Below are 25938 nucleotides of genomic sequence, written 5' to 3' on the forward strand. Positions count from 1 at the left end.
GTGAGTGTGCATTGCATTGGCATGAGGACAGTGAGTGTGCATTGCACCAGTGTGAGGACAGTGAGTGTGCATTGCGCCACCCTCCTGGCTACTGTGGAAGGGATCTGTCCTGGAGGAAGGAAGGATGAGATGGAGGGAAGAAGGCTTCCTGCCCAGCCCTACCGCCCGAGGGAGGAAGGGACCAGAGAGCCCCAGCCGCCTGTTCTGTGTCTGTGTATTCATACGGATTTGTCATTCAAAACTTTTATAATCTCTGTTAAAGTTCAAGGGTACTCCAAGACTGTCTCTCAGTGCCTAAAGTTTTTGTTTTACCTCATATAGTTATTTTCTTTTTAAAGACTTACTTGAATGTTTGCCTGTGTACGTGCACCATGTGTGTGCACGTTGTATTTTTTAAAAATTAACTTACAAAAGATTTAGATTTTATTTTTTCCCTGTTGTTTATTTCTCCATCTATACCTCCCCTACTTTGTACTCTCCCTCCCCTAGGAACCTTCTTTCCATCTTTAAAATTGTATTTATTTATCATTTTGTATGTATGTGGACACGCGTGCACGTATGTGAGTGTGTGTGTGAGCAGGTGTGCCTGCCATCGTACATGCATGGTGGTCAGAGGACAATCAGTTCTGTCTTTCCACCCTTGGTTTTGGGACTGGAACTTGGTTGGTCTGGCTTTTGCAGAACCCCCTTTACCAACAGAACCAGTTAACTGGCCAATGTTTTTATCGTGCAGCCCAGAGTACCTTTGAACTCGCTGTGTAGTCAAGGCCGACCTGAAGTCCTGAGCCTCCAGCCTCCATTTCCCAGCTGCTGGGATTACAGGAGTTCACCACAACGCCAGGCTTGATGCCGCCATGTTCTCTTGAGTACTGGTTCTTGGAGTCACGTGATTTAGGAACATGACTTCACCATTCATGTTTTATCTTAGCATGAAGCTGGTGTGTGTGGGAGGGGTCTATGCAGCCTTATTGGTGCCCAACACAGGGACTTGGTCTGTCACTCATTCTGTCCCCTCGCTTAGGAAGCTCTTCTTTAGTCCTGAAAGTCCTAGCTACATGGTAGACTCCAGATTGCCCAGGACCTGGTACTGTGTGTGTTGCTGTAGAACTGTAAACTCAGTTTTCAAATCTTTTACCGTGACTGTGGTTGTCAATGTATCTCCTAACCCTCTCTGTCTCCTTTTGGATTTTTCCCCTAGGAGCTGGTGATCATGGGTGCCCCAGGCTCATTTTATTGGGCTGGGACAGTCAAGGTGCTGAATCTCACGGACAACACGTACTATAAACTGAATGATGACGTGATTATGAGCAGGCGGTATACCTACCTGGGTGAGTCGCTGGGGAGTCTGCAGGTGACAAGGCGGGCTCAGTGGTCATCATCGCCACAAGTCCGTGGATTATTGCTTTATTAACAGGAAGAAGCATAATTTTGAATGGTGTATCTGCTTCCTGGTCACAGGTACAAACAGGAAGAATCAGAACTTCCATGATATTGAGCGACATAATGCTGGGCTCACCTCAGAGGCTCTGGGAATTTCTCTTCTTTTTCAATTGTCTAGAAAGAAGATAGGCATAATTTAACTTAGCAGCCACCAGACAAAAATGATCCTGGACTGGGTACTGCAGTGTGCATCCATAGTTCTTACTACTCTGGAGGCCACAGACGCAGGAGGAAGTTTAGGAAATCAAAGACAGTTAATATTAAGTCTATTCTAGACTTCATAGCAAGGTGCTGTTTCAGAAGAAGGGAGGGGGATAGGAGGAAGGAAACAAGGAAGGAAGGAGGGAGGTAAGGAAGGAGAGGGGAAGGAAAGGGGGGAAGGAGAGAGGAGGAGGCAGAGAAGGTTCTGGTAGGAGGTCATGCTCATTTAAGAACAGAATAAGTTGGGCACGGTGGCCCACCTGTAATCCTAGCTCTCTGGAGGTAGAGGCAGGAGGTCAGTTTGAGGCAACCTAGAAAAACCCCGTATCATAAAACAAAAAGCAACAAACAAGCAAAACATACACAGAGATGGGCTGCCTTTGCTTGAGTCTGGGCCTTAAAGTGGACTAAAACATAAACTAAATTTAGAACAGTTAATAATGACAAAATAATGTCTTTCATGCCTGCTGCATATAAATCAAGCCAAGGGAAACTCTTGACCCCCTTTTTAATAGAGAATTCTGGAAACACCTTGCTGGCAGGGTGTAAGGAGTTGGGGGGAGGTGGCTGCCATGACCGTTTTGCACAAACCCAGTAGCACTTCACATGCTTTGGGGCGTTTCTACATCCAGCTCCTTAACCCACCACGTACTAAGCATTTGCTCAGGGCCAGACTCGGTGTGTAATTTCTTCCGGTTTCTGAAACAACCTTATAAGGCAGCCGTTATCACTGCTGTCTACGGCTAACAGGTGAGGAAGTGTGAAGACATTACTTGCCAAGGTCGCATGGCTTACAGGCAGCGAGTCAGTTGTAAACCACGGTTTCTGATGCGGGGTCTGAATGCTGAAGCCCCCAACCCCAGGGCGTGTGCTGCAGAGGAAGCACCTGCCTCTGGTACCGAACCTTCCACAAAGATGTGAGCTGTGAGCTCCGTGAGGTGGGGGCTGCCTCATATTCCCCGGGTGTTGTATGTTTAGTTACTAAAAAGGACCCAATGCTGAGACAGGGAAGGCACAGAGAGTCAGAACTCCTTGGTGGCTCTTGGTTTGAAGAAAGGTCCCGAGAAACTCAGGACCTGTGGTTTCTCTCTGTGTTCAAACCAGAGGCCTTTATCTGCAGCAGAGATTAGCGTGGAGTAGTGAGGGTGGGTATCCCTTATGGCAGTCTTGGGTAATGTGAGCCTTCAGGCCGAGAGACGTCGACCACGTGGAAAACGAGATAGCCGTGCTAAGGCAATCACAGCCGACATGTGTCACGAGTCAACATTTTAATTGCAGCATTAGGGTTTGAAGGTCATGAGAAAGCTTGAATAATAGACAGCAACATACACATCTTCTGCTTGCCAGAGGGGTGATTCCAGCCTGCCAGCCAGGCCCGAGGAAGGCGGGAGACATTGAAATCCAGCGCAGATGACCTTTTCCCTTTGTTTCTGGGTTCCTTTCAAACCCAGACTTGTTGACTGCCCATCTGCTCTCCCAATCATGCATCCATCCACCATCAGTATCTGTTACCTCTCTTAAGAAGGATGCGACAGAGTTGCTAACCTCAGGATACTCCAGACTCATGCAGGTTGGCTTTGAATCTTGCTTGGTAATCTTGAGCATGGTTGGCTAACAATGTCTTGTCTATATGCAAAAAGAAAAAAAAAGGATATTGAAATACTTTGCAGTATGAGGAATCGAACCAGCACGCACAGGCATTGAGCTGAGCCCCTGGCCCTGTGTCCGTTTCCTTGACCTGGATGGGATTGTGCTGCTAAAGATGTGTAATCTCACTCATGGAGTTGTGCGCTTTCGTGTGTGCACTGTGTCATTAGAATCGTATTTCCCAAAGTCAGAAACACACAGGGTGTTTAGCACCCTCCTGTTCCCTAGGGACAGTCAGGAGCTACTGCCCTCACAGTGTCCCTGTGAGCATTCATTTTTATGAGACATGCTATTTAATATGAAGAGATTGACAGCTGCCATCCAGAAAGGTTGATGTCCCAACAGTGACTAGAGCATCCTGTCTGGACAGAACACCTACCCAGGAAACGTTTCCTTTGGCTGCATTTTTTCCTTATCTCACTTCCTTCCTCAAGCATGTCCTCACTTTCTATCCACCCTGTTCAGGCTACGCAGTGACCGCTGGCCACTTCTCTCATCCGTCCATCACTGACGTGGTAGGAGGTGCCCCGCAGGATGAAGGCATTGGAAAGGTGAGGAGAAAAGCCCGAGGCATGACGTAGTACCAGGCAGAGGAGGGGGCATGCTGCCCTGCAGAGGCTTTTCCGGTTTGCTTTGTCCTGAACACTCTCCCAGCAGGGTGATGAGTAAGTGGAGGACTGATGGGGAGTCCTCCCATAGACTGATGGAGAGTCCTCTCCGTGGACTGATGGGGAGTCCTCTCCAAGGACTGATGGGGAGTCCTCCCTGTGGACTGATGGAGAGTTCTCCCCATGGACTGATGGGGAGTCCTTCCCATAGACTGATGGGCATTCTCCCCATGGACTGATGGGCATTCTCCCCATGGACTGACTTATGGGCGTCCTCCCCATGGACTTATGGGCGTCCTCCCCATGGACTGATGGGCGTCCTCCCCATGGAATGATGGGGAGTCCTCCCCATAGACTGATGGGCATTCTCCCCATGGACTGACTTATGGGCGTCCTTCCCATGGACTGATGGGCATCCTCCCCATGGAATGATGGGGAGTCCTCCCCATGGAATGATGGGTGTCCTCCCCATGGAATGATGGGGAGTCCTCCCCATAGACTGATGGGCATCCTCCCCATGGACTGATGGGGAGTCCTCCCCATAGACTGATGGGCGTCCTCCCCATGGACTGTCTCTTTCTGGTCACATTTGAAGGGTTCACACCTTGAAAGCTTAGCATGTTTGCAGTTGATTTTGGGTGTGATTTTAAAGACTACTGTCCTTGACGTCATGGTACCCTCCAGAGGAAGAGCATTCAGTGCTGTCCTAACTCAAGTGCCTCTGCCTTCTCATGCGACTCTAACCTGATGGAATCAGATCTCATCTGTGAGGTCTTAAGAACTTCATAATGCCTGATTTTCACTTGTTTCCCTGGTGTTTCAAAACAAAACAAAAACAAGCAGAAAACCCCACTGTGTTCTCAAGACCAGGGCTAGCCAGGGAACATGTTGATATGGCTTTCTCTAGTGTAACTGCCAAAAAGGTAGGGGACATCCTATAGTCCAGGGCCCTCTGAGGCCCTCTGGAAACCATGGCCTCTAAGGGGAACTGTGGCTGTGGGCAGTGGTTCAGGCCCTCCTGCTCAGGAGATCCACGTTTATTATGCTGATTGTACTTATTCCTCCTCATTGCTACGACTCAATCCCTGCCAAGAAGCTTTTTAGGGAAAGGAGTTTTTTATGGCTAAGCATCCGAGGACATAGGCTCCATCACAATACAGAAGGCATGGCGGCAGAAAGGAAACATCCACACTCCAGAAAATTAACCTCAAGACCAGCTCCCACTGATCTTCCGCGAGGTCCCTCCCCCCAATCCTCCCAAAGAGAGATTCTAGCTGAGAACCAGGAAAAGTGTTGAGCAAAGCTGAACAGTGGTGTACATTCTGGGTTGTCCAGTGTTGGTGTCTGACCATATCTCCTGTGGTTCAGAGAAGTGGAACCCTGAGTTCTGGACCCCACATCCTTCAGCCAAGAAGTCAGCGAGCTCAGAAGCTGTCAGCTGACAAGGCTTGGCTGAGACATGCTCATGAGGTCACCTCTCTGGATCATCTCAGGCAGCAGGCACTGTTTCAGGAGTCTGAGGCTGTGCAGAGAGGTCCTTTGGAAACGAAACCAAATACCTCTGCTCAGAGGCGGAGGCTGTTGGGGACTGCACAGTTGAACTCTGATAACTCAGTCCAGAACTGGCTCTTTCTGAGTCACGTGAATTCCTCTACACAGTGGAAGGAAAAACCCCAGTGGTGATGGCGCCATCTGGGGAGGAAGCAGGGACACCAGACTTGTCTATTGTAACCTTTAGGGTTTGGGTGCTTTCAGCTCCTGGTGTGTTAGCACTGGGCCTTCCTACCAACATGGCTGCTCCTTAGCCTAGGGAAGGGCCCTCTACTCTGGTTCTCATGAGCTCATATTTGATGAAATGTGACCAGAGGGACTGGAGAGATGGCTCAGTGGTTAAGAGTGTTTGCTGCCCTAGTAGAGGACCTAAGTTTAATTCCCACCACCTGCACCATGCAGCTCACGGTCACCTGAGCTCCAGGAGATCTGATGCCCTTTTCTGGACTCTCCACACACCACACATGTGGCATACATTCACACACACATACACATACACACATGTTCACACACATACACACTTTCACTTATACACACATGTGCACACGCACATATACATGCACACACATACATACACACATAAACATGTGGGAAGGTAGAGAGGGAGCACAGAAATAAATTTTGAAGATATAATGATGAGGGGCTGGAGAGATGGTTCAGTAGTTAAGAGCGCTTGTTGCTCTTGCAGAGGACCAGAGTTAGGTTCCCAGCACCCACATGGTGGCTCACAATTATCTGTAACTCCAGTTCCAGGGGGTCAAATGCCTTCTCCTGACCTCTATGGGCACCAGACATGCAATATGGTGCACGTAATACATACATACATACATACATACATACATACATACATACATACATGTTTGTTGGCCACTCATTTATATATATAATAAAATCAATTAATCTCTTTAAAAAAAACAAATCAGACATCAATGGCTTCATGGTGCTAAGGTCTCTGAAAAAAACTCCACCATAAAGGGATTTAATGTTTCATTGCTTATTTCCCCAAACTAAGCCTGTGTTTATCCACACAGATTCCATAATTCTAACTGCTACAAGGAAGGAATCATGTCGGAGAGGTTCTCCTCAGTGCTCGCCTTCCCTGCTTTGTCTTAGCTTGTGACATCATTAAAGCTCTAACTCCCAGGACTGAAGGAGTCAACTTAAAGAGAAAGCCTACCTATTTATCCCCTCCCCTAGAGTTGAATCACTCAGTTCTAACTGAGGAGTTCTTCCAGGCCTATGTGAACACGATGTGGTTCGGAAGTTGTGGAGATCCTTTCCACCCCAGGTTTGGCACTTGCGGACAGCTCTCTTGGCACCTCCCTTACTGTTATCCCATGTACACACACCTGTGAGGGACAACAGGCAGACAGCGTTAAGTATCTGTCGCCAGCGCTTTCATCCTGACCAGGTTTGTTTCTTCTGTTTTCGTCCTGCAGATTTATATATTCAGAGCTGACCGGAGATCAGGGACCTTAATAAAGATTTTCCAGGCATCAGGAAAAAAGGTGAGTTCTTGATGTGGCTCCTATGGGAGTCCGTTCCCTTCGAGGATGTGTATAACCTTACTGGTCATGTGCACTGGGGTAGGCATGTAACAGATGAGTTTGTACACGGCTAAGTTGTGGGTTTGTTTTAGAAGGTGTCACGGTCTGGGTGCTGGCATTCAAATGATGCTGTCTCTCTGCCTCTCCCCTCCTTCACTTTTTTGTCTTCCTGTAACTGTCTCAGGCACACACACAGTCAAAGCCAGAAAGATCAGGTACCTATAATTTTTCCTGTCCATCTGCCTGATGCTGCCCCCTCTGTTCATGTCTTTGACCCCACCCCTGACTGTCATTGCCAGGAGGATTGCTATCACACAGAGAAAATTCCACCTAGCTCATGTACAGAGGTGTTCAATCCACAACCTGTATAGGCTGAGTGTAGCCAGGGATGCAGCCCAGCAGAAATTACAAAGTTCTTTAAAACATTATGAGGGGTGTGTGTGTGTGTGTGTGTGTGTGTGTGTGTGTGTGTGTGTGTAATTGTTTGTTTGTTTGGCAACTCTATCACACTGACCTGACTTTTCAGGTAATGGTTTTATAGCTCAGTGTTTTAGAAGGTTGAGAAGCAAATGGCCACAAAGCCATTCCTGAAGCTGTCTGGGAAAAGGGTTCTATGACGCCCTCCCAGGCCGTCTCCCTCCCTGTTCCCTGAAAGTTTCCACTGTAACCCATGAGATTCGGCAGTAGAATGGTTCCGGTGATTCATTCACATCCTTTTCCTGGGCTTCCCTCTCCTGCCTGTGTTTTTTTGTGGCTTAGATCAGCAGGAAGGTGTGACTGAGCTAGGTGGCTCAGTGGGACACATGGGGGCGTGGCTCAGTGGGACACGTGTGGTGGCTAGGAGGATTGCGGGTTCATGGAGGCTGCCGGAGGCCTTAGTGGGCTCTGGCACAAAGCTTAGGATGTGTGGAATATGGGAGGGAGCTGCTAGGAGGCTTCGCCCGCAGTTTCCCTGGGGAAACAATGGTTGTTCCTTCCTGGCCTGCTTTTCCTGGTTCCCGCTTCACCCCGGCTCTGCATTCTTCCTGCTCCGCACCAGCCTGGAAACCTTCCATGTTGCTCCAACAGTGAGCCGTGGCTGCTCAGAATTCCAAAAGCCCCGCTTACACTTAGTTGTTATTTCTTTCCCTATGGTTGCAGTTTTAACAACCCTAATGTGCACACTCAGTGTATAATGATCATAACCTTTGCATGAAAAAATGTACCCACAAACTTGGCTTTATAGCCCTTGCAAGTGTGCTGGCATGCGTTATTTTAACATTTCCCAAACCCTGAAACGTTAGCATCAGATAGTAACGGTGAAAGATTTGCAAAACAAATTTTTCTAAGCAACTCTAAAATTAGAAAAGAAATAGTTCCATACTCTTTGTGGTGTATAAGACAGAGAGAGCCCCCAGACTTGTATGATAAAATGGATGGTTGTGGTTGTCAGTAATGTGCCCACACATGAAAGAAAGTGTGAGCATTCTATCAGAGGGCCTGCAGAATTGGACCCTGCACTCACTGTTTCCCTGAGCGTCCCAGCATCAATCGCCTGTCAGTAGCTCTTCTCTGCCAAAGCCTCGGTTTGCAGAGGGCCTTCCTTGACCAGTTGTCTTGAAGTGAGTCAGGTGTGGACGATGATTTGAGAGTCGGCGCTGGGAGGGAAAATGGTGCAGCCTTTGAGAACCCTTGTCTGCGCTGCCTGAGAATTCAGCGTTCAGAGTTCTAGGACATGTCTCTTTGAATGGCCTCATTGTAATAGGGTGAGTCGTGTTTTTCCATGCAGAGACTGCAGGGCCAAGGTGCTGTACCCCAACTCCATAGCCATCTTCCTAATTCTCCCCCTCCTTTCTCCCATCTTCCCACCCTCCCTTCCTCCTGTGACTTTCACTGTCCCCTCTCAGCATCTCCAGCCACGGCTGTGCCCACCATCATCCATCCGACCTTGACACAGGCTTTCCCTTCTGTAGATATCTGGGTATTGCTAGTCTGGGTACTGACTTCTTTATTTTCTTAGGGAGAGGACATAAACCCGTGGACTTCCCAAGGATGCCACTAGCTTTGCCCTTTCATCCAGGGCTCCATAGACAACAGAAGTTCCAACTCAGAAAGCCACCCACTTACTTTGACTTCTCTTTGGCTCCACTTCAGTATAAATTGTCTGGTGTCTGCTCTCTATTGAGTTGGGCACCTTACGACAGTCAGCACAAGGTCATCACTACATTTGTGGTTCAGACGTGAATGCAGACATACTCTGAGCTGCCAAAGATTGCCAGTTAAGGAGCGCTGGGTCCAAAGTGTGTCCTTGACATGTGGACGTGTCTTTGACTTACCTCAGTGGGTGAAATGTCTGCATTTTAAAAAAATGGAAGGATTTTTGATTGAACACCCATGAAGACACCAAGCTAGATAGCCTGCTGGTTAAGTCAATCACCCCCTAGATCTCAGTCCAAGAGAACAGTTCTTGGTTTGACTCATCTGGCCTGGCCTGGGTTTCGAAGCAACATTCTAAGTCCAGGGCAAGTGTCAACTGCAGGAAGTAGGTTGGAGCTCAGTCTGCCTATCTCAAACTTCATAAGGTCTGCTGCCAACATGTCTCACAAGAAAGACAAAATTCCCGGCTTTTCTATTTAAAAGCATTTATTAGAACAATAGCACCTTCTCTTTTTTTGTTACAAGTTTCAAACCTGCAGCCCCTAAGTGCAGGTCTAGCCTGCACACTTAGGGCTAACATAGTATCTGCTTATTTACTTAATTATCACGGAACTAACATTAGCCTAGGATCTCTCAATCTGCTAGGCAAAGCTCTCTTACTGCTGAGCTATATCCTTAGCTCTTTTGCAACTTTCACCTAAGAATTTATTTTATAATTTTATGTACATGCATGTGAATATGTGCGTGTGAGTGCTGTATCCATGTGAGTCAATGATGTCACATGTCCCTGGAGCCGGAGGCGGTGATGTCACATGCCCCTGGAGCCAGAGGCGGTGATGTCACATGTCCCTGGAGCTAGAGGCTGTGATGTCACATGTCACTGAAGTTGGAGGCGGTGATGTCACATGTCCCTGGAGCCAGAGGTGGTGATGTCACATGTCCCTGGAGATGGAGGCGGTGATGTCACATGCCCCTGGAGATGGAGGCAGTGATGTCACATGTCCCTGGAGATGGAGGTGGTGATGTCACATGTCACTGAAGTTGGAGGCAGTTGTGAGCTGCTCAGCAGGGCTGCAGGCCGCAGTGTATGCTCTTTACCTCTGAGCCGTCTCTCAGGCCCCTACTTTTACTTTAAAGGGACGGTCTTGCTAAGTTTGCCAGGCTAGCTTTGAACTTAGGGTACTCTTACCTCAGCTTTCAGAATTACAGCCCTGGGCCCCCAATCACATAGCAATTGGTCTTAAACAAAATGAGCACGTTGTCAGCATTTGGGATAGGTACTGAAAGTCAAGATGTAGGTGTTGTCTTGGAAATGGAAAAGCTGGTGATCTGGGAGCCAGCTCTCCTGGTGATGTTAGCCACAACTGGGTGGGGCTGCTACTGCAGCTGGGCCCCTGGGCTCCGGGTTGCTGCAATCCCCACCACTCACTTGGCTCAGACACTGCCAGCTCAGATGCCACCTAGAAGGACGCTTGAGCTGCTGGTTTTTATTTTATTCTACTCATCCAGGCAAAGGCCCAGATCTTTGGTCTTTGTGTGGGAGGCACTGGATATAAAATAACAGATACTGGGGAGAGGGAGAGGGCTTAGTCACAGAGTTGTCTTGTACAAGTATGAGGGCCTGGGTCTGATCCTCGGGTCCTCGGGTCCTCAGAGTGCGTGTGAAAAAACCAAGAGTGGTGGCTTGCTCTTGTAACCTCGGCACTGGGGAGGTGGAAATGTGCATACATACCTGCACATCTGTGTCCTTGCACACATCAACGTACCTGCACTCGCATGAATGTGCGCACTGCAACACACACAAGCACGCACACACATCACATACACACAGAATAGTAAAGTACCAGGTTACTGTTTACACTCTGATTCAAGATCCAGTATAAACTTGCCCCTTTTCCCCATCTATCAAACACGAGAGAACATGAGTTACATGTTCCTCTGTCATGTCAGCTCATGTCTACTTCTTTCTCTGTGTGAGACTGGAGAGGGTATATGTGCCCCGTGTCTTCTTTTCCTACCTGCTTGTGTTGTGAGACTTCATATTTCTGCTTGCTATGCCTTGTCAAATGTCTGGTATATGGAGTGCATATATAAACACAATGTCTCGTTCTCAGGGGACTGTCCCTTTACCTGCCCCTGATAGGGGCCTGTAAGCTGGAGAGCTTTTGGTCTCTTATTGACTAGAAGATCCCCAGTTGTGGGGTCTGTCTCTCTTTGCTCAGCTAACACAGCTTCTGGGGGGTTAGGGACAGGGGCTGATGGAGCAAGGGCCGCGGTGTTTGAGAACAGCCTCTGAACATGTTGTCGTGATTGAACTCGGTTTGCAGATGGGCTCTTACTTCGGCTCCTCCTTGTGTGCAGTTGACCTAAATATGGACGGCCTCTCTGATCTGCTCGTGGGAGCCCCCATGTTTTCTGAGGTCAGAGATGAAGGGCAGGTTACTGTCTACCTCAGCAAAGGAAATGTGAGTACAATATGGGGCAATAGGGAGATTGGGATCGGGGGAGGGACATCTGTCCAGCCATAGTGGCTAGCACCCACTGGATCCCTCGGGGAGGGACATCTGTCCAGCCATAGTGGCTAGCACCCACTGGATCCCTCGGGGAGGGACATCTGTCCAGCCATAGTGGCTAGCACCCACTGGATCCCACTGGAAGAAAATTGCATCTTGGGCCATGTTACCTAGAGGAGATGAAGGCCTGAGTTATGCAAGGAAAGGCGTTATGGTCCATTAATGGATAATTTTTTTATCTTTCTACTTATTTATTTGTTTATTTGTTTATTTATTTATTAAAGATTTCTGCCTCCTCCCCGCCACCGCCTCCCATTTCCCTCCCCCTTCCCCAATCAAGTCCCCCTCCCTCGTCAGCCCAAAGAGCAATCAGGGTTCCCTGCCCTGTGGGAAGTCCAAGGACCACCCACCTCCAAATGGATAATTTTTATACAGCGTGGGACCTAGAGAGAAGCGTAATGGCTATTGGGTGCCGTGTATGGTTTTTCCTGCTTTCTCTGAGTCATAAGCCTGCTATATACATGGTTGTAAGGGTCTCCATTTTTCAGATGAAATAAACCAAGGCTCAGTAAGGTTAACTCAGTTTGCCTCAAATTTCACATCTCAAAAGTAGAGAGGTTGGGATTTGCCCTCAGCAAGCTGGCTCCATCTCTAGGCTCCGTCACCCTTCTGGAGAGGAGAGGCAGGGATAGGGTGTCTGTGAGGAATCTGAAGAAGGAGTAGGAATTCAGTAGAAATATGAACTGGACTGGGCCTGAGCTCCCAACGGGAAGATGCCTGTGGGTTGAGTGGAGAGCAGCACCTTTTCCTAGGCCAGCATGGAATCTGTGCTGGCTAACCGCTGATAAACTGGCCAAGGGCTGTCAGCAGAGTGTCCCTGGTTCTGCAGAATCATAAAGCAGAGAGACACATGCAAATATGCCTCTTCCTCCTCTGCAGCTAGTGGAGGCTGGGTAGCTGGGACCTTGGGAAAGAAGGTAGCGCAGTAATCGGTAGAGGCAGGAGACCCAAGACAAAGCAGACTCCAAGTGTTCGACCACACTTGCCATGCTCGGTCTAACAGACCTCACTCCTATACAGCTGCTCTATGTGCCAGGGTATTCTTGCTCCCACTGAACCACAGCCCACTTGGTTAGTGATTGTATTGCACTGTGGAGGAGTGACATAAACCCTGTGAAGTCTTATATGTAAAGGATGAGAAAGTAGCTTGAAATTGATCACTTCTTCCTCTACAAAATGGGAAGTGCCTTGTGATCTAAACAAGATGACCAGACATGGACGGATATACCCAGAAGGACTTGGGGCTGTCCCCAGCACACTACCAGAAAGAATTGCGGAACTGGCCATCTGTGACCAAGAGTGTTTAGATTTAACTAACCACAGATTGAATACATTGTGTCCTACTGACTGTGTTTAGACTTTTCCCTTGCCATCGGTCCCTGAATGACATAATGTAAATCATATTTGCATATCATTTGCATTGAATTAAACATTGTAAGTAATCTAGACATGGTTTAAGGAAGGGGTGGGCATCCATAGGTTCTCTGCAAATACTGCACTATTTATATAAGGAATTTGTACATTTGAAGTTTTAGTATGCTAGGGATTTAGGCACCAATACTCCCAGACACTAAGGGAAAATCCTTTGTGTTTTTGGGGTGGGGTCTCACCAGTGAGATAAATCAAATCATCAGATCTTTATATATTTCTTCAAGCTGCAAGCACTGTTTATGGCAATAGAAATTTAGTCACAACAAAAGACAGACCCTGGCTTGGTGGACTGTGGTATGTGTGTAGGTCCCTAATGCCTCTCACCAGGGAAGACGTAAAGATTCTTAACCCTGCAGATGCCAGGTGTTTTAATGTCCTGGTATTTGTATGTTGTTGTAAGGAAGCCACTAGTTAGGTCCCGGCTGCTTAGTCCTGAAATAATCACACAGAAACTGTATTAATTAAATCACTGCTTGGTCCATTAGCTCTAGTTTATATTGGCTAACTCTTACATATTAATTTAACCCGTTTCTATTAATCTGTGTATTACCACGTAGCTGTGGCTTACCGGGTAAAGTTCTGGCAGGGCTACATGGCTTCTCTCTTATTCTGACTCCTTTCTTCCAACATTTGGTTTAGTCTTCCCTGCCTAACTCTGTTCTACCCTATCAGGCCAAGCCAGTTTCTTTATTCATTAACCAATAAAAGCAACACATAGACAGAAGGACCTCCCACACCAGTATGCCAGTCATTCAGGGGGACCATGGGCATCTTGGGTGGCTCCTCCTGCCATATACACTATTGCCCCCTCTTCTGTTTGCCCAAGAATTTCAAATCTGAGCCACATGTGTGGAACCCCTGACTACAGGTACCACTGAGTATAGAACCAAGACCCTCTGACAAGATTGCCAATGCATGCTCTGTGCAAAACAACCTCAGTGACTTGTACCAAAAGACAAGAGAGACGGCAAAAATGGAAAATGTGCACTCTTTTGGTTACCAGAATCTAAAGTTCTTACCCTTGATCTCTCTAACAAAAACCAAAGAGTCGGACATCTGAGGAAGGAAATAGATGTATTGAAGTCTAGCCCCAAGGAAAGACAGGGCATTTTTAATCTCACATTGACGTCCTGGGTGGGACACTCAAAAGGGCAGAGACACAAGGTTACAGCGAGGTGCTGAGCAGGGCTGGGCAGGATGCCACTGTGCTGGGAAGACCTTCCTCCCTGAGCCTGTTTCCTCTCTTCCTGAACTGAGCCTAGGAACTTGGTCCTGGACCATCATATACACTTTCTTTATAGAAAAACACAATCAGTTCATCTGTACTGAGGAGAGGAGGCTTCAGGAGATCCTCTCCTTACGATTTAGAAAACCAGAGGAAAGGGTCAGGTGAGGAGCTACGGCAGGGGAAAAGGTTGACTATTTCTTTCTCTGTTGCACCTTAAAACAGTGTTGGACTAGGTGGTAGTTCATGCCTTTAACCCTAGCATTCAAAAGGTGAGGCAGGAGGATCTCTGTGAATTTGAGGCCTGCCTGGTCTACACTGAGAATCTCCAGAGCTACACAGTGAGATTCGGAGAAAACAGAAACACTGTGGGGGAAGAGTTAGGCTATAAGAAGAGCAGAGAGGGCCGGGTGGTGGTGGCGCACGCCTTTAATCCCAGCACTCGGGTGGCAGAGGCAGGCAGATCTCTGTGAGTTCAAGCCCAGCCTAGTCTACAAGAGCTAGTTCCAGGACAGGCTCAAAGCTACAGAGAAACCCTGTCTTGAAAAACCGGGGTGGAGGGGTGAGCAGAGAGGAAGGACACTGTGGGGACACAGAGAGGAAAGGCTTACCTGTCAGAATTTGGCCAGGTCATGTTCGGTCATTGGTCCACCTGCCACGATCTTTTTCCTAAAGCCTATCTCAGGCTATTTGCCCACTGCGTATGTGAAAGGCTTGGCTTTGCTGTGAGGAAAGAGAGGGTTCCCATGATTCTGCCCAGCTGTTTCCTGCCCATGGTTGTACCCTGAGAGGGTGGTGTTCTGAGCTCCGAGTTTTCATTGTGTTTTTTTTGCCCCCCTCCTTCTTTCCCTCCACCTCCATCCTGTTTCCCAGGGAGCCCTTGAGGAACAGCTGTCCCTGACTGGAGATGGTGCCTACAATGCACACTTTGGGGAGAGCATTGCCAACCTGGGTGATCTTGATGATGATGGGTTTCCAGGTGAGTAGGCCTCTCTGGGGCACAGGGTCCCACCAGGTGTCGTTGTCCCTTGTTCGTGACTGAATCTTGAACTCCCCTCCCCACCCCTGAGGGCTCCCATGGGGAGAGAGAGCAGGTCTTAGAGATGGACTGGGCAGCAAACAGTCACTTCTGCACAATCCAGTCTCATCAGCTTTGCATTCTGTTCTGTGCAGTGGCCTCTGGGGCTGGTCCACTGAGGACTGTTTCTTATGGCAAAATGTTTGCCTCCCAATCTGCGATGCTCTGTCATGTTGTTGGGGAAGTGAATAAAGAGAGAATTCGGTATTTTCTTCCCTGATCATATCAGCCTGATTGAGTATGTATTTGTCAGAAGAATGAGTGGTATATGTACCTAACACCTATTTCTTTTTGGACAATGGTACCCTCCACAGCCTCTTGGCTTCTCTCTCTGGTCTTTTTAATCCCTCTTTCCCTGACTGTATGTAGAATATACAGACATTAGGAACCACTTCTGCAGGGCTGGGATGTGGCTCTTGCTTAGACCAGATATCCTTCAATATTTCACACCATTGGCCACAGATGGCTTCATTCAGTGAGAGGACTGTCATCCCGAGGTCACGGGAATTCGTACCCCTGACCCCTGACCCTTGATCTCACATTAGCAGACACATGGCTTATTAGAAGACAAGGGAGAAAAAGGAGGAAGATTCAGGCTTTGTTCCAGGAGCTGCCATTTGTGGGAAATAATGTTGGTGTGCGTGCGGCATGAATGTTACTTTATCTGCTTCCTTCACCTAAAATAAAGTTGGCCTTTTCCCTTGCACACTAACTGCACACTAATGTACTCTGGCAGGCAGGTCAGGATGGGTTGTCTTCATTTGTGTTGCTGGTATGGCTTACCTCAGAGTCCTTGCCTCTAGGGAGGAGGAGGGGCACTTTCCCGGGAGTAAACTCCTCTCAGCTTCTGTTAACTTCCCACCTTTTCAATGGTAGAACATTTGCCTGATTAAATGTTCAAGTCGCGAACAGTGGAGAAGTTGTGAAACCTAGGTGTTCAGACAGGATGAGCGGAATGAAGGAAGCCGCACTGATATTACCCCACGTGAGTTATCTAATTAGCTGTCTCTCCCTCAGATGTGGCCATTGGTGCACCTAAGGAGGATGACTTTGCTGGCGCGGTGTACATCTATCACGGTGATGCCAATGGAATCGTCCCGCAGTACTCAATGGTAAGTGGTGGGAAGGGCCGTGCTGGCTGTGTGTGTGTGCATGCATGTGCGTGTGCGTGTGTGTGTGTGTGCGTGTGTGTGTGTGTGTTTTGATGGAGGCTCCACTGTGTGCCATGCTAAGGGACTGTAGACTGGTACTGTTTATTAAATCCAGAAAAAAAAAATTGTCATAGACTCCCAATTTTTTTTTTTTGAGACAGGATTTCTCTGTAGCTTTGGAGCCTGTCCTGGAACTAGCTCTTGTAGACCAGGCTGGCCTTGAACTCACAGAAATCTGCCTGCCTGCCTCTGCCTCCCGAGTGCTGGGATTAAAGGCATGGGCCACCACTGCCCAGCTATAGACTTCCAAATTTACTCACATTCAAGGTTACATCCTGCATACATTAAAAACAATTCTGAATTCTTCTTTTCAGATAGTTTATTATTTTTCAACTGCATGTGTATGTCAGGGGGCACATGAGTGCAATGCCTTCAGAGGTCAGAAGAGGGTGTTGGGCTTTCTGAAACTGGAGTTACCGATGGCTGTAAGAGGACTGGGAACCGAACTTTCGTCCTCTGAAACTGCTAACTGCTCCACCACCATGGAAGTTCCAGGAATCAAACTCAGGGTAGTCAGGCTTTGTGGCAAGCACCTTTGCTTGATGAGCCCCTTATGGACCCCACAGCTACTTATTTAAACAGAGAAATGCAACTTCCTCTTTATTTTGACATCTCTGTCAAAACACCAGGGGAATTTAATTTCCTTTTTAATATTTCTGTCTGTTTTTGGACAGTGTTGTGGGTAGCCTATGCCAGTCTCCAACTTACTAGGTAGTTGAGGATGTCCTTCAACTCCTGATCTCCTGCCTTCACCTCCAAAGTGCTGGGATCACCAGTGTGTGATACTCCATTTTACGTGGTGCTAGGGACTGAATCTAGGGCTTTGTTTATGTTAGGCATGCATCCTACCCATGGAGCCACATCCCCAGGCCTCTGAGGAATATGTTTTAAAATGTAATCTAGGGACAGAGGGCCCCACAGAGGACAGCCTGAAAGTCGTCACGGGCCATTGTCAGGCTTGGCATCAAGAGCTAATCAAAGCTCTGGTTTTGTGTCCTGGACTTGGGAACATGGAAGTGGCGAGTTCTCTATTTTTGCCTCGTTAGCATAGTGCTCACTCAGTCTTGCTGATGTATCAAGCCCAACCCATGGGAAAAAAGGAAGTCAGGCTCTCCGCAGCAGCACGGTCAGGATGTGAGTGGATGTGGGTAGCATGGTTTGTATCTTTCTCCCACCGGGTCAGTGACAGAAGAAAACACGCACCAAGAACGCTGCAGGCAGTCAGCGTGTTTGCCTGGCATGCACCGCACGAAGGCCTGGCTTCCATGAATCATGCATGGTGTCACATGTCTATAACCCCAGAACTCAGCCGTGTAAGGTCATCCTCGGCTACATAGGTAGTTTGAGGTCAGCCCGGGTTACAGACCCCATCACGAGTAAACCAAAAACGAAATCAAAACAAAACAAAAAACCCTTTTTAGTCAGTAAATGTTTGTAACTGGACACTGGTGTGTTGAGCACTTCCTGTTCATACTTGTCCATGTAAGTTTGTATTTATGGCTGAGTTATCTGTCCAGTCCATGGTTTGTATTTTAAGAGGCATGTGTAAATGGGGGTACAATTCCTTTTATTATTTTTGTGTGTGTGTGTACATGCGTGAATGTATGTGTGTGTACACATGTGTGTGAGTGTGTAGTGTGTGTGTGTGTGGTGTATGTGCACATGTGTGGTACAGAGGCTAGAGCAGGTTGTCAGGTGTCCCTACTCCGTCACTCTGCTTCATTCCCTTGAGACAGGGACTCTCACTGAAACTGGAGCTGGGCTGGTGCTCGGCAGGAGGGGGTTACAATCTTTTTGTGGTATTTACCCACTGAGCCATCTCCTCAGCCCCAGACACACAACCTAGAACGGTTCCTGCAAGAAATGTGCGTTAGAAGTTGAGGATTTGCTACCTATGGGGCCATGGGCTCTCTGTCTGTCTGTCTGTCTGTCTGTCTGTCTGTCTCCCCCACCCTTGCTTCGTCAGTGCTTGATCCTGGCTGAGGGAAAGATGCTTAGGGAGAAGCTTGGAGAGGAGGAGGAGCTGTTCCTGGGGCGCCCTTTACTCCTCTGCGCCGAGCCCGCATGACAGCTGTGTGAGATACAGCCACTTATTGGCGCTGACTTTCTGATGGGCCCCACACAGGGTATTGAATTTTCCCTGAGCAGCCACCTTCCTGAACTGCATTTTGGAAAAAGGCCCACCCAAGGAAGTTCCACTGGAAACCTTACAGCTATGAAGACTTGTGCTGCCCTGAAGCACACAGACCTCAAGGGGCATCCATCCACAGACCATTTCACATCATTAGATACTAGCAACCATGGCAACAACAGACTTTAGGTGACTCGGCCAACTCCTTCAGAAGCTGGAAACGCAGAGTAGGGCCTGCATGGTTTGGGTCAGGGATGCTGTGTCATCTGAGGAGCCCATCCTCAGGCAGGGGGTGAGGGTCTTTCTCCACACATCCTCCTGGAAGTTTATGCCTGCAACTCGGAAGCTAATCACACAGGGAGGCCACCTGCGGGAGCGCCTGCCTCCCCGTAGGCTCTCTGGTGTTTTGTTTGGTTGCTGGGCGGAATCCTTGCAGAAAGCCCCTCCCTGCACATTTGTGGTTAGTGTGGGGCATCCAGTTGGAAGCCGCGATTGGCAGCTGGAAGAGGTGCCTTTGTCAGCATGCACACTGGATTCCTTAGCCTTCGCAAGGAGAAGTGGTTTGGGGCTCTTTAAATAAAAGGGTGGAGAGAGAAACAGAAAGAGAGAAACCGCTCTGGTCATACTCTTCCAAGCTTGCTAATAAGTACGTGATAAGGCCAATGGTTTAAAAGGGAAAAATAATCCATTAATGACAGGTTCTTCTGGGTCTGGATTCTGGACAGAGCTGGCATTGTGTGCAAGAACTGGAGGAAGAAATCAGAGACGAATCTAGGCAACGGGATCGCTTTTCTTTGGCCCCAACTCTTATTATTTCTGCTGGAGAAATTGTGAGATCAGAGCCTGAACTCCTCCCATGTTACTCTCTAACTCATGCCGACGCCTCCTTCTACTATGAAAAGTGTTGATTTTAAGATTCTTGATGCCTTTCTCAGTCAAGAGCCCCCCTAGGCATGTCGTGGCGGCCCCTGTGATCTTTCCCTTGCCCTAACAGACGCTGCGTATAAACCTGGTCAAGCGGAGGTTTCCCACAGTTCCTGGTTTCCATTTAGGGTTATTAGCACTGTGCAGACTTATCTTCCTGGCTTTATGGCATAATGGCCTGCAGATGTCAGTGGATAACTTAAGTCTGCATCGCCACCCCCCAAATAGACCACCCCTCACTTTCCCCCCAGTTCCAGCCATTGCATACCCAAGAAATGAAAACCCACAGCAAGCTGCTTCTAATGTTCTTGGCTTCCAGAGCTGAGATGGGTCGCTTTAAAGTGTGCCTTTTACTCAGACACACAAGTTTGTTTAGCCAGAGCCATGTGGGATGTGTGGCTGAGCTTGTTAACAAACCTTGTTTCTACAGCAATGCCTCCAGGGCTCAGCTGCCCTTTGATGCTCACACGTTTCCTGTCGGATGCCTTAACAGAAGATGGCAAGCTGCCCTCTTAGATCATCTCTGGGACAGTTCCCTGCAGTTACCAGCTGCCAAGGGCAGGGGACATCCTACCTCTGTCAGTACAGCCCACGGATGCTCCCCTGGCTCCACCAGGGCTTCCCCACAGTATGACTTAGTAGAGACAAGCATGGAGAAAGAAAGGCAGCTTGAGTCCCTGGATGTCTGCGAGTTTGGTTCTGTTGTGGCTTCACTACACCATGTAGAAATGAAGACTGCCTCTGGTTAGCCACAAAGAGACTGCATGTCCTGGTTATCGGGTATCGACTTGGTGTAAGCCTAGGGTCACCTGGGAAGAGGGAAGCTTAACTGAAGAATTGTCTCCATTAGATTGACCAGCAGGCATGTCTTTGTGACACTTTCTATGTCACTAGTTAATGTAGGAGGGCCTAGCCCACCGTGGATGGGGCCATCCCTAACAGGTGGGCCTGGTCTGTATGAGAAAGATAGCTGAGCCAGCCAGAGAGAGCAAGATGGTGAGCAGGGAACCTCCGTGGTCTGTGCTTCAAGCTCCTGCCTTGATTTCCGCTGCTGATGGGCTGTGACCTGTACACGGAAGCAAACCCTTTCCTCCCCTGGTTGCTTTTGGTCAGTATTTTTATTACAGCAACAAAAATGCTAATTAGGACACTGTGGGCAGAAGAAAGTAGGGACTGACCAGATCTCAGAAAACGAGGCTTCCTGGCACAGGACTTGGTCTTTGAAAGGAACTGTGCCACACAAATGTGAATCGCTTTTGTGTGGCGAGGGCTGGCTGTGTGACAAGCGTTTTTGTTTGTTAAAAGCTACGTGTTACTTTTGTTTTTAATTACGCATGTTTGTGTGTGTGTGCGTGTGTGTGTGTGTGTGTGTGTGTGTCTGCATGTGGGCATGTGCAGTGAATGACATGACCGAGGAGGCCAGAAGAGGGCGCTGGATCAGCTGGAACTGGAATCACAGGCAGTTGCCTCTAGATGTGGGGTGCTGGGAACTAACCTGGGAGCCTCCACAAGAGCGGGGCGCGCTAACCATTGGGCCACCTCTCCAGCCCTGTCTTCCTTTAAATATATGCATGGGGGCATGTGTGTATAAAGTTAGAGGACAACTTCCGGTGTCGTTCTCAGCAACACTGTCCACAACCTTTGACTCAGGGTCTTGCCTAGGTCTGGAGTTCACCAGTTAAGGTTGACTGACTCTAGCCAATGAGCTTCAGGGACACTCCCGTTTCTGGCTCCCCAGCTCTGGGATTCTAAGCACATCCCACCATATCTGGCTTTTTCTGTAGACTCTGGAGAGAGATCTCAGGTTCTTGTGCTTGTAAGTCAAATACTTTACCAGGTACCCCAATCCAGCGAGTGCTCTTGCACTCGGCTGCTGGTCGTGAGGAAGCTAATGGCGTGTGAAAATGTGATGTGGGCTGGCGGACACCTTTCATGAGGAAAGGTTGATTCCCTCCCTGTGGTTGGTAGTGGGTTCACCGTGCAGTTCTAGATTTACCAGGTCAGACTGCTGAGCCATTTCTATGAAGCTTAGGAATCTGTAAACCTCCCGGTGGGCTTCCTGGGCTATCCTTCCAGATGGATGTGTCAAGGACCTGTCCACTTTAGGGGAGCCAGGTGAAACAGTTAGGACCTAAATAAGTAATAAGATCGGAGGGAAGGATGTTTCCAGCATTTCAACCAGTTGTGCCTGGATCAAAGCAAAAGGAGAAGGGCAAGGGAGGTGGCTCGGCCAGTGAAGGGCTTGCCCGCAGGCACAGGTACCTAAGGTTGACCCCCAGGACCCAGGTTAAACCCAAACCCAGGTGTGATGGCCTGCAGCTATAATCCCAGTGCTTGGGAAGCAGAGAGGACAACCCGATGGGCTTGTTGGCCAGCCAGCCTAACTACCCGGTGAGCTTCATACCAGTGAGACCCTGCCTTAGAAAAACAAAACAAAAACTATAGGTGGCACCCGAGGAATGACACAAGGTTGGCCCCTAACTTTTACACACACATGTGCATGTGCACACACACACACACATAAAAAAAGGAGAAAAAATCCAACATTTATTTGCCATGAATTTTAGTGTGCCAGAACCATACAGCGAGTCAGTGAGATGCTCAGTTGGTTAAGGCGTTTGTGGCCAAGCCTGAGGATCTACGGTTAATTCCTGCGGCACCAGTTCCTCCAGATTCTCCTCTTACCTCCATGTGTGCACTGTGGCCCAAGCAACCCCTGCACACAAACAAATAAACATAGAAAAGATTAAAATCATGTTTTAGTAGATATTTTACTGTCACCAAACTCAAGCAAAGTTTTGAGTGATGACATCTGGCCAAGGCAAGCAATATTAAGGAAATGTGTGACCTTCAAGTACCCACTCTAGGCTCTCCGGTCAGAGTCTACCAACATTCTCTTTTCTCTCAACAACTTCAGGCCCAGTGCCCCGAGGAAGCTGGGTTCAAACAGTCCCGGGTCCTCGCTGCCCTCCCGTAACTCCAGTTTGCTGTTGTCTGTTTCAGAAGCTTTCGGGGAGGAAGATAAACCCGGTCCTGCGGATGTTTGGCCAGTCCATATCCGGGGGCATTGATATGGATGGAAATGGCTATCCTGGTAAGCCGTTTTTCTCAAAGCAGGCCAGATAAATAGAGATAGGTGTGTGAGATAAGATAGGTTTTGGTTTGGTTAACAGTGTTATTCCCACAGCACAATGGGAACTTTTGCCCGTGGCTGACGTTTAAAGGCTTCAGCTCAGATAAGAAATTCCTTTCTACAAAGCCTTGCTAAGAAAACCCAAATTCTTGGCAAAAGATCTGTTTTCAAATCACTAAAAAAATTATCCACCAAATACAGATTATAATAATTTATATATACCAATAAAATAATGTTTAAATAATGATATCTATAATTGTATGTTAGTAACTACAGAAAAATACACACAAGCAAGATGTAATTAATTTTAATGAACTATAATCTAATATAGTCAACATTTTATCATTTTACTGCATAACTAATATAAAAGTTATTAATGAGTTAATTTTTAAAAATTGGATCTTTAAAATCTACATATTTTACACCCCCAGCTTCATTTCCAGGCCAGATGTGCTTGGCTGCCAGTTAGGACAATGTGGCTGTAATTCTTCTAAAGTCATTACACAGCCAGACAGCAGCAGTAGGAAGGCTCCCTGACCACAAGGCTGGGCCTCTGTCACTGTGGCACTGGGCCAATGGGCAGCTGGGGCTGTTTCTACAAGTTTCTGAGGCTACGAATTTTATTTTCAGATGTCACCATAGGAGCCTTCCTGTCCGACAGCGTGGTCCTCCTCAGGTGAGATGCCTGGCTCTTGCTCTGGGGTTGTGTTCTCCATGAGTGACGGATGGAATTTTGTGGAGGAGGCATGGGGTGCGATCTCATCATTTGCCTCTTTCCTTTGGCCTAAGTTCTAGGGACTGCGTGCATAGAATAAATTCTGTCTTTATTCTCTTGGTCATATTGTTCTTTACTGCAGAATTCCAGAGTGTGGGCCTTAACTAGCTTATAGGGAGCTGAGAGCTTTCTGGGGCGTCTTGACAGGACTTGGGGTAACCCAAGCCCTAATCCAAAGGCTGTTTGTCTTTGGTCATGATCATTGCCATCTGTTGACGTGCTATACAAACATTTCTGTTTCCTATAGAGGCCAGGCATTCAAAGGCCTTTTTTTTTTTTTTATCTTTATAACCAGTATCTTCACTGCTGTTAGTCCTCAACCCCAGGGACCAGGAACTTCCTGTCCATTCACTGGTGGCAGCAGAGGTGAGGGACCTGTGCTCAGGCCCAGAACTTGCTGAAGCCCCTACGGTGCTGTCTCCACCCATGCGCCGTCTTCAAGTATTTCTGCCTGTGTGAGTCAGAGGAAGGAGAATCGCACTTTAGAGTGGGAGCCAACAGTTTTGTTAATAACTCGATGGCAGAATGTTCTAAAATAAAGTGCTGTGGGCTTACAGCTGGAAGGGATCCCAGAGGCCGTGGAGCCCTACAGCACAGATGCTTCGCGTTTAGCCTGGTCTTCTCCAAGCCTCCCCAGAGGGACACAGTCTCTTCTTGAATGAGGTACCCCACAGGAAGGGGTGTAGAGAGAACCAGCTGGATGCTGGATAGCTCTGAAGTTTGAGTTGTCTAAGTGGCAGAGTAACCTTGCAGGGGTGTGACCTAGAGGGCAGGTGACCTGAGTTCAAGCCCTGCCGCTGCCCTTCTGGGCGAGCTTCCCGGGCAAGCTCCTTGAGCCCCTTGTTCCAGGATTTTCCTCTGTGAAATACAATAGCAGGAGTATTTCCCAGAAGCAAATATGAGACAGCCTGTATAAGGACTAGCAGGTTTTACGTAGATCTGATTAAACTTGACTTTCTGGAGTTCTGCTTCCTGCTCTTGTAGCATCTACCCAGAAGCCTGCAGTATCTGAAGATAACAATGTATCCCAGATACTGAGGTCAAATCTCCCTGGTTCCTTGAATTATGCCCAGAGGGACTGGGTTTCCACTCTTTCCCTCCCTTTTCTCTGGCTGGCAGCTTTCCTCCTGAGCAAGGTCACGATGAAGGTCTGTGACGTGGGGAGCCATGGCGGCACCATGTCTCACAATGATCTGACAGCTCGCTGTGGTTGTCAGGGTCCCTCTTAGATGAGGCATGTCCCCTGGCTTCTTACAGTGGCGGTAGGCTGTCTTGATACCCAGAGCGCCTGTTCGGTTGTCTCTTAATTTTCATCATTTTTAACTGACAATAAATTATCTTTCCTACGCTATATTCTAAATCACAGTTCTCCTTTCTCATCTCCTTCTAGGTCCTCTCAGCATCCATCCAGCCCCATGCCTTCTTTCTCTCTCTTTAGAAAACAAACAGGGAAATTAAAATAAAACAAAATAACAACAAGCCAGACCCCCAGAATTAAAAAAAAGAAATAAAACCACAAGAAACACTCACACTCTTTCATACACACACAAAATTCATAAAATCACAAAATTGAAAACCATAATAGATAAGCAAAAGATAAAAAATAAGGCTCAACCAAAGCTTTATGAGACAAAAAAGAAATCTCTGACAATACCACTGAGTTTGTCTCGTGCGGGCCATCTTCCGCTGGGCGTAGGACCGGCCCTGAAGTGTGGCTTATGTATGTAGGGGGACCTGTATATTTATTGGAGAAAACTAATTCTTCCTTTGCAAGCAGTTGTCAGTTGGAGCTAGCTTCTGAGTTAGGTGTAGGAGCTCATGTCCACTTCTCCTCTCCATGCTGAGACTCCTTTTGTCTTCCCCCATGAGCTCCAAACCCAAAGGAGCTTTGTCTTCCCTCATGAAGTCCAGACAAGGAGCTTCTTCTTGTCTCTCTCCTCTATGGGTATAAATGTTAACGGAGATGCCTTCACCGTTGACGGGGGACCCAGGCTCCAGCATGGAGTGGATGGTCAAAACTGCACCACCGTCAAGACGAAGTTCATTCCTGTCACCCTGCAAGTTTTCTTGGGCTGTTAAAAATCACTTGTTATTGCTATTGTGTCGGGAGGCACATAGTAAGACAGCACTGTAGAATGGATTCTGTCCTTCTACCTGTGTGTGGGTTCTAAGGATCAAACTCAAGTCCCCAGGCTTGCATGACAAGTAGTTTATCCACTGGCCCTCTCCCCAGCCCCTCTTAGGGTCTAATTGCATCTATTGCTGTTGCTTCTGTCACCAGGGGTCACTTTTGCCCACCCTAGGATTCCATATCCGTACAATCACAT

General features: G+C 48.0%; 1 protein-coding gene across 1 annotated transcript in view; it reads left to right on the forward strand.

Moving 5' to 3' along the window:
* The window catches only part of Itga9 (integrin subunit alpha 9), a 304511-nt gene that overhangs the window by 47371 nt on the left and 231202 nt on the right, over positions 1-25938 (forward strand). The window contains exons 8-15 of the mRNA XM_013346639.2: positions 1199-1328; positions 3754-3839; positions 6887-6955; positions 11458-11595; positions 15233-15338; positions 16455-16549; positions 22707-22797; positions 23467-23512. Of these exons, the coding sequence (XP_013202093.2) occupies positions 1199-1328; positions 3754-3839; positions 6887-6955; positions 11458-11595; positions 15233-15338; positions 16455-16549; positions 22707-22797; positions 23467-23512 (761 nt within the window). The remainder of the gene's footprint in view (positions 1-1198; positions 1329-3753; positions 3840-6886; positions 6956-11457; positions 11596-15232; positions 15339-16454; positions 16550-22706; positions 22798-23466; positions 23513-25938) is intronic.

This window comes from Microtus ochrogaster, chromosome 5, assembly GCF_000317375.1.
Source record: "Microtus ochrogaster isolate Prairie Vole_2 chromosome 5, MicOch1.0, whole genome shotgun sequence".
In the NCBI taxonomy this organism is placed as follows: domain Eukaryota; kingdom Metazoa; phylum Chordata; class Mammalia; order Rodentia; family Cricetidae; genus Microtus; species Microtus ochrogaster.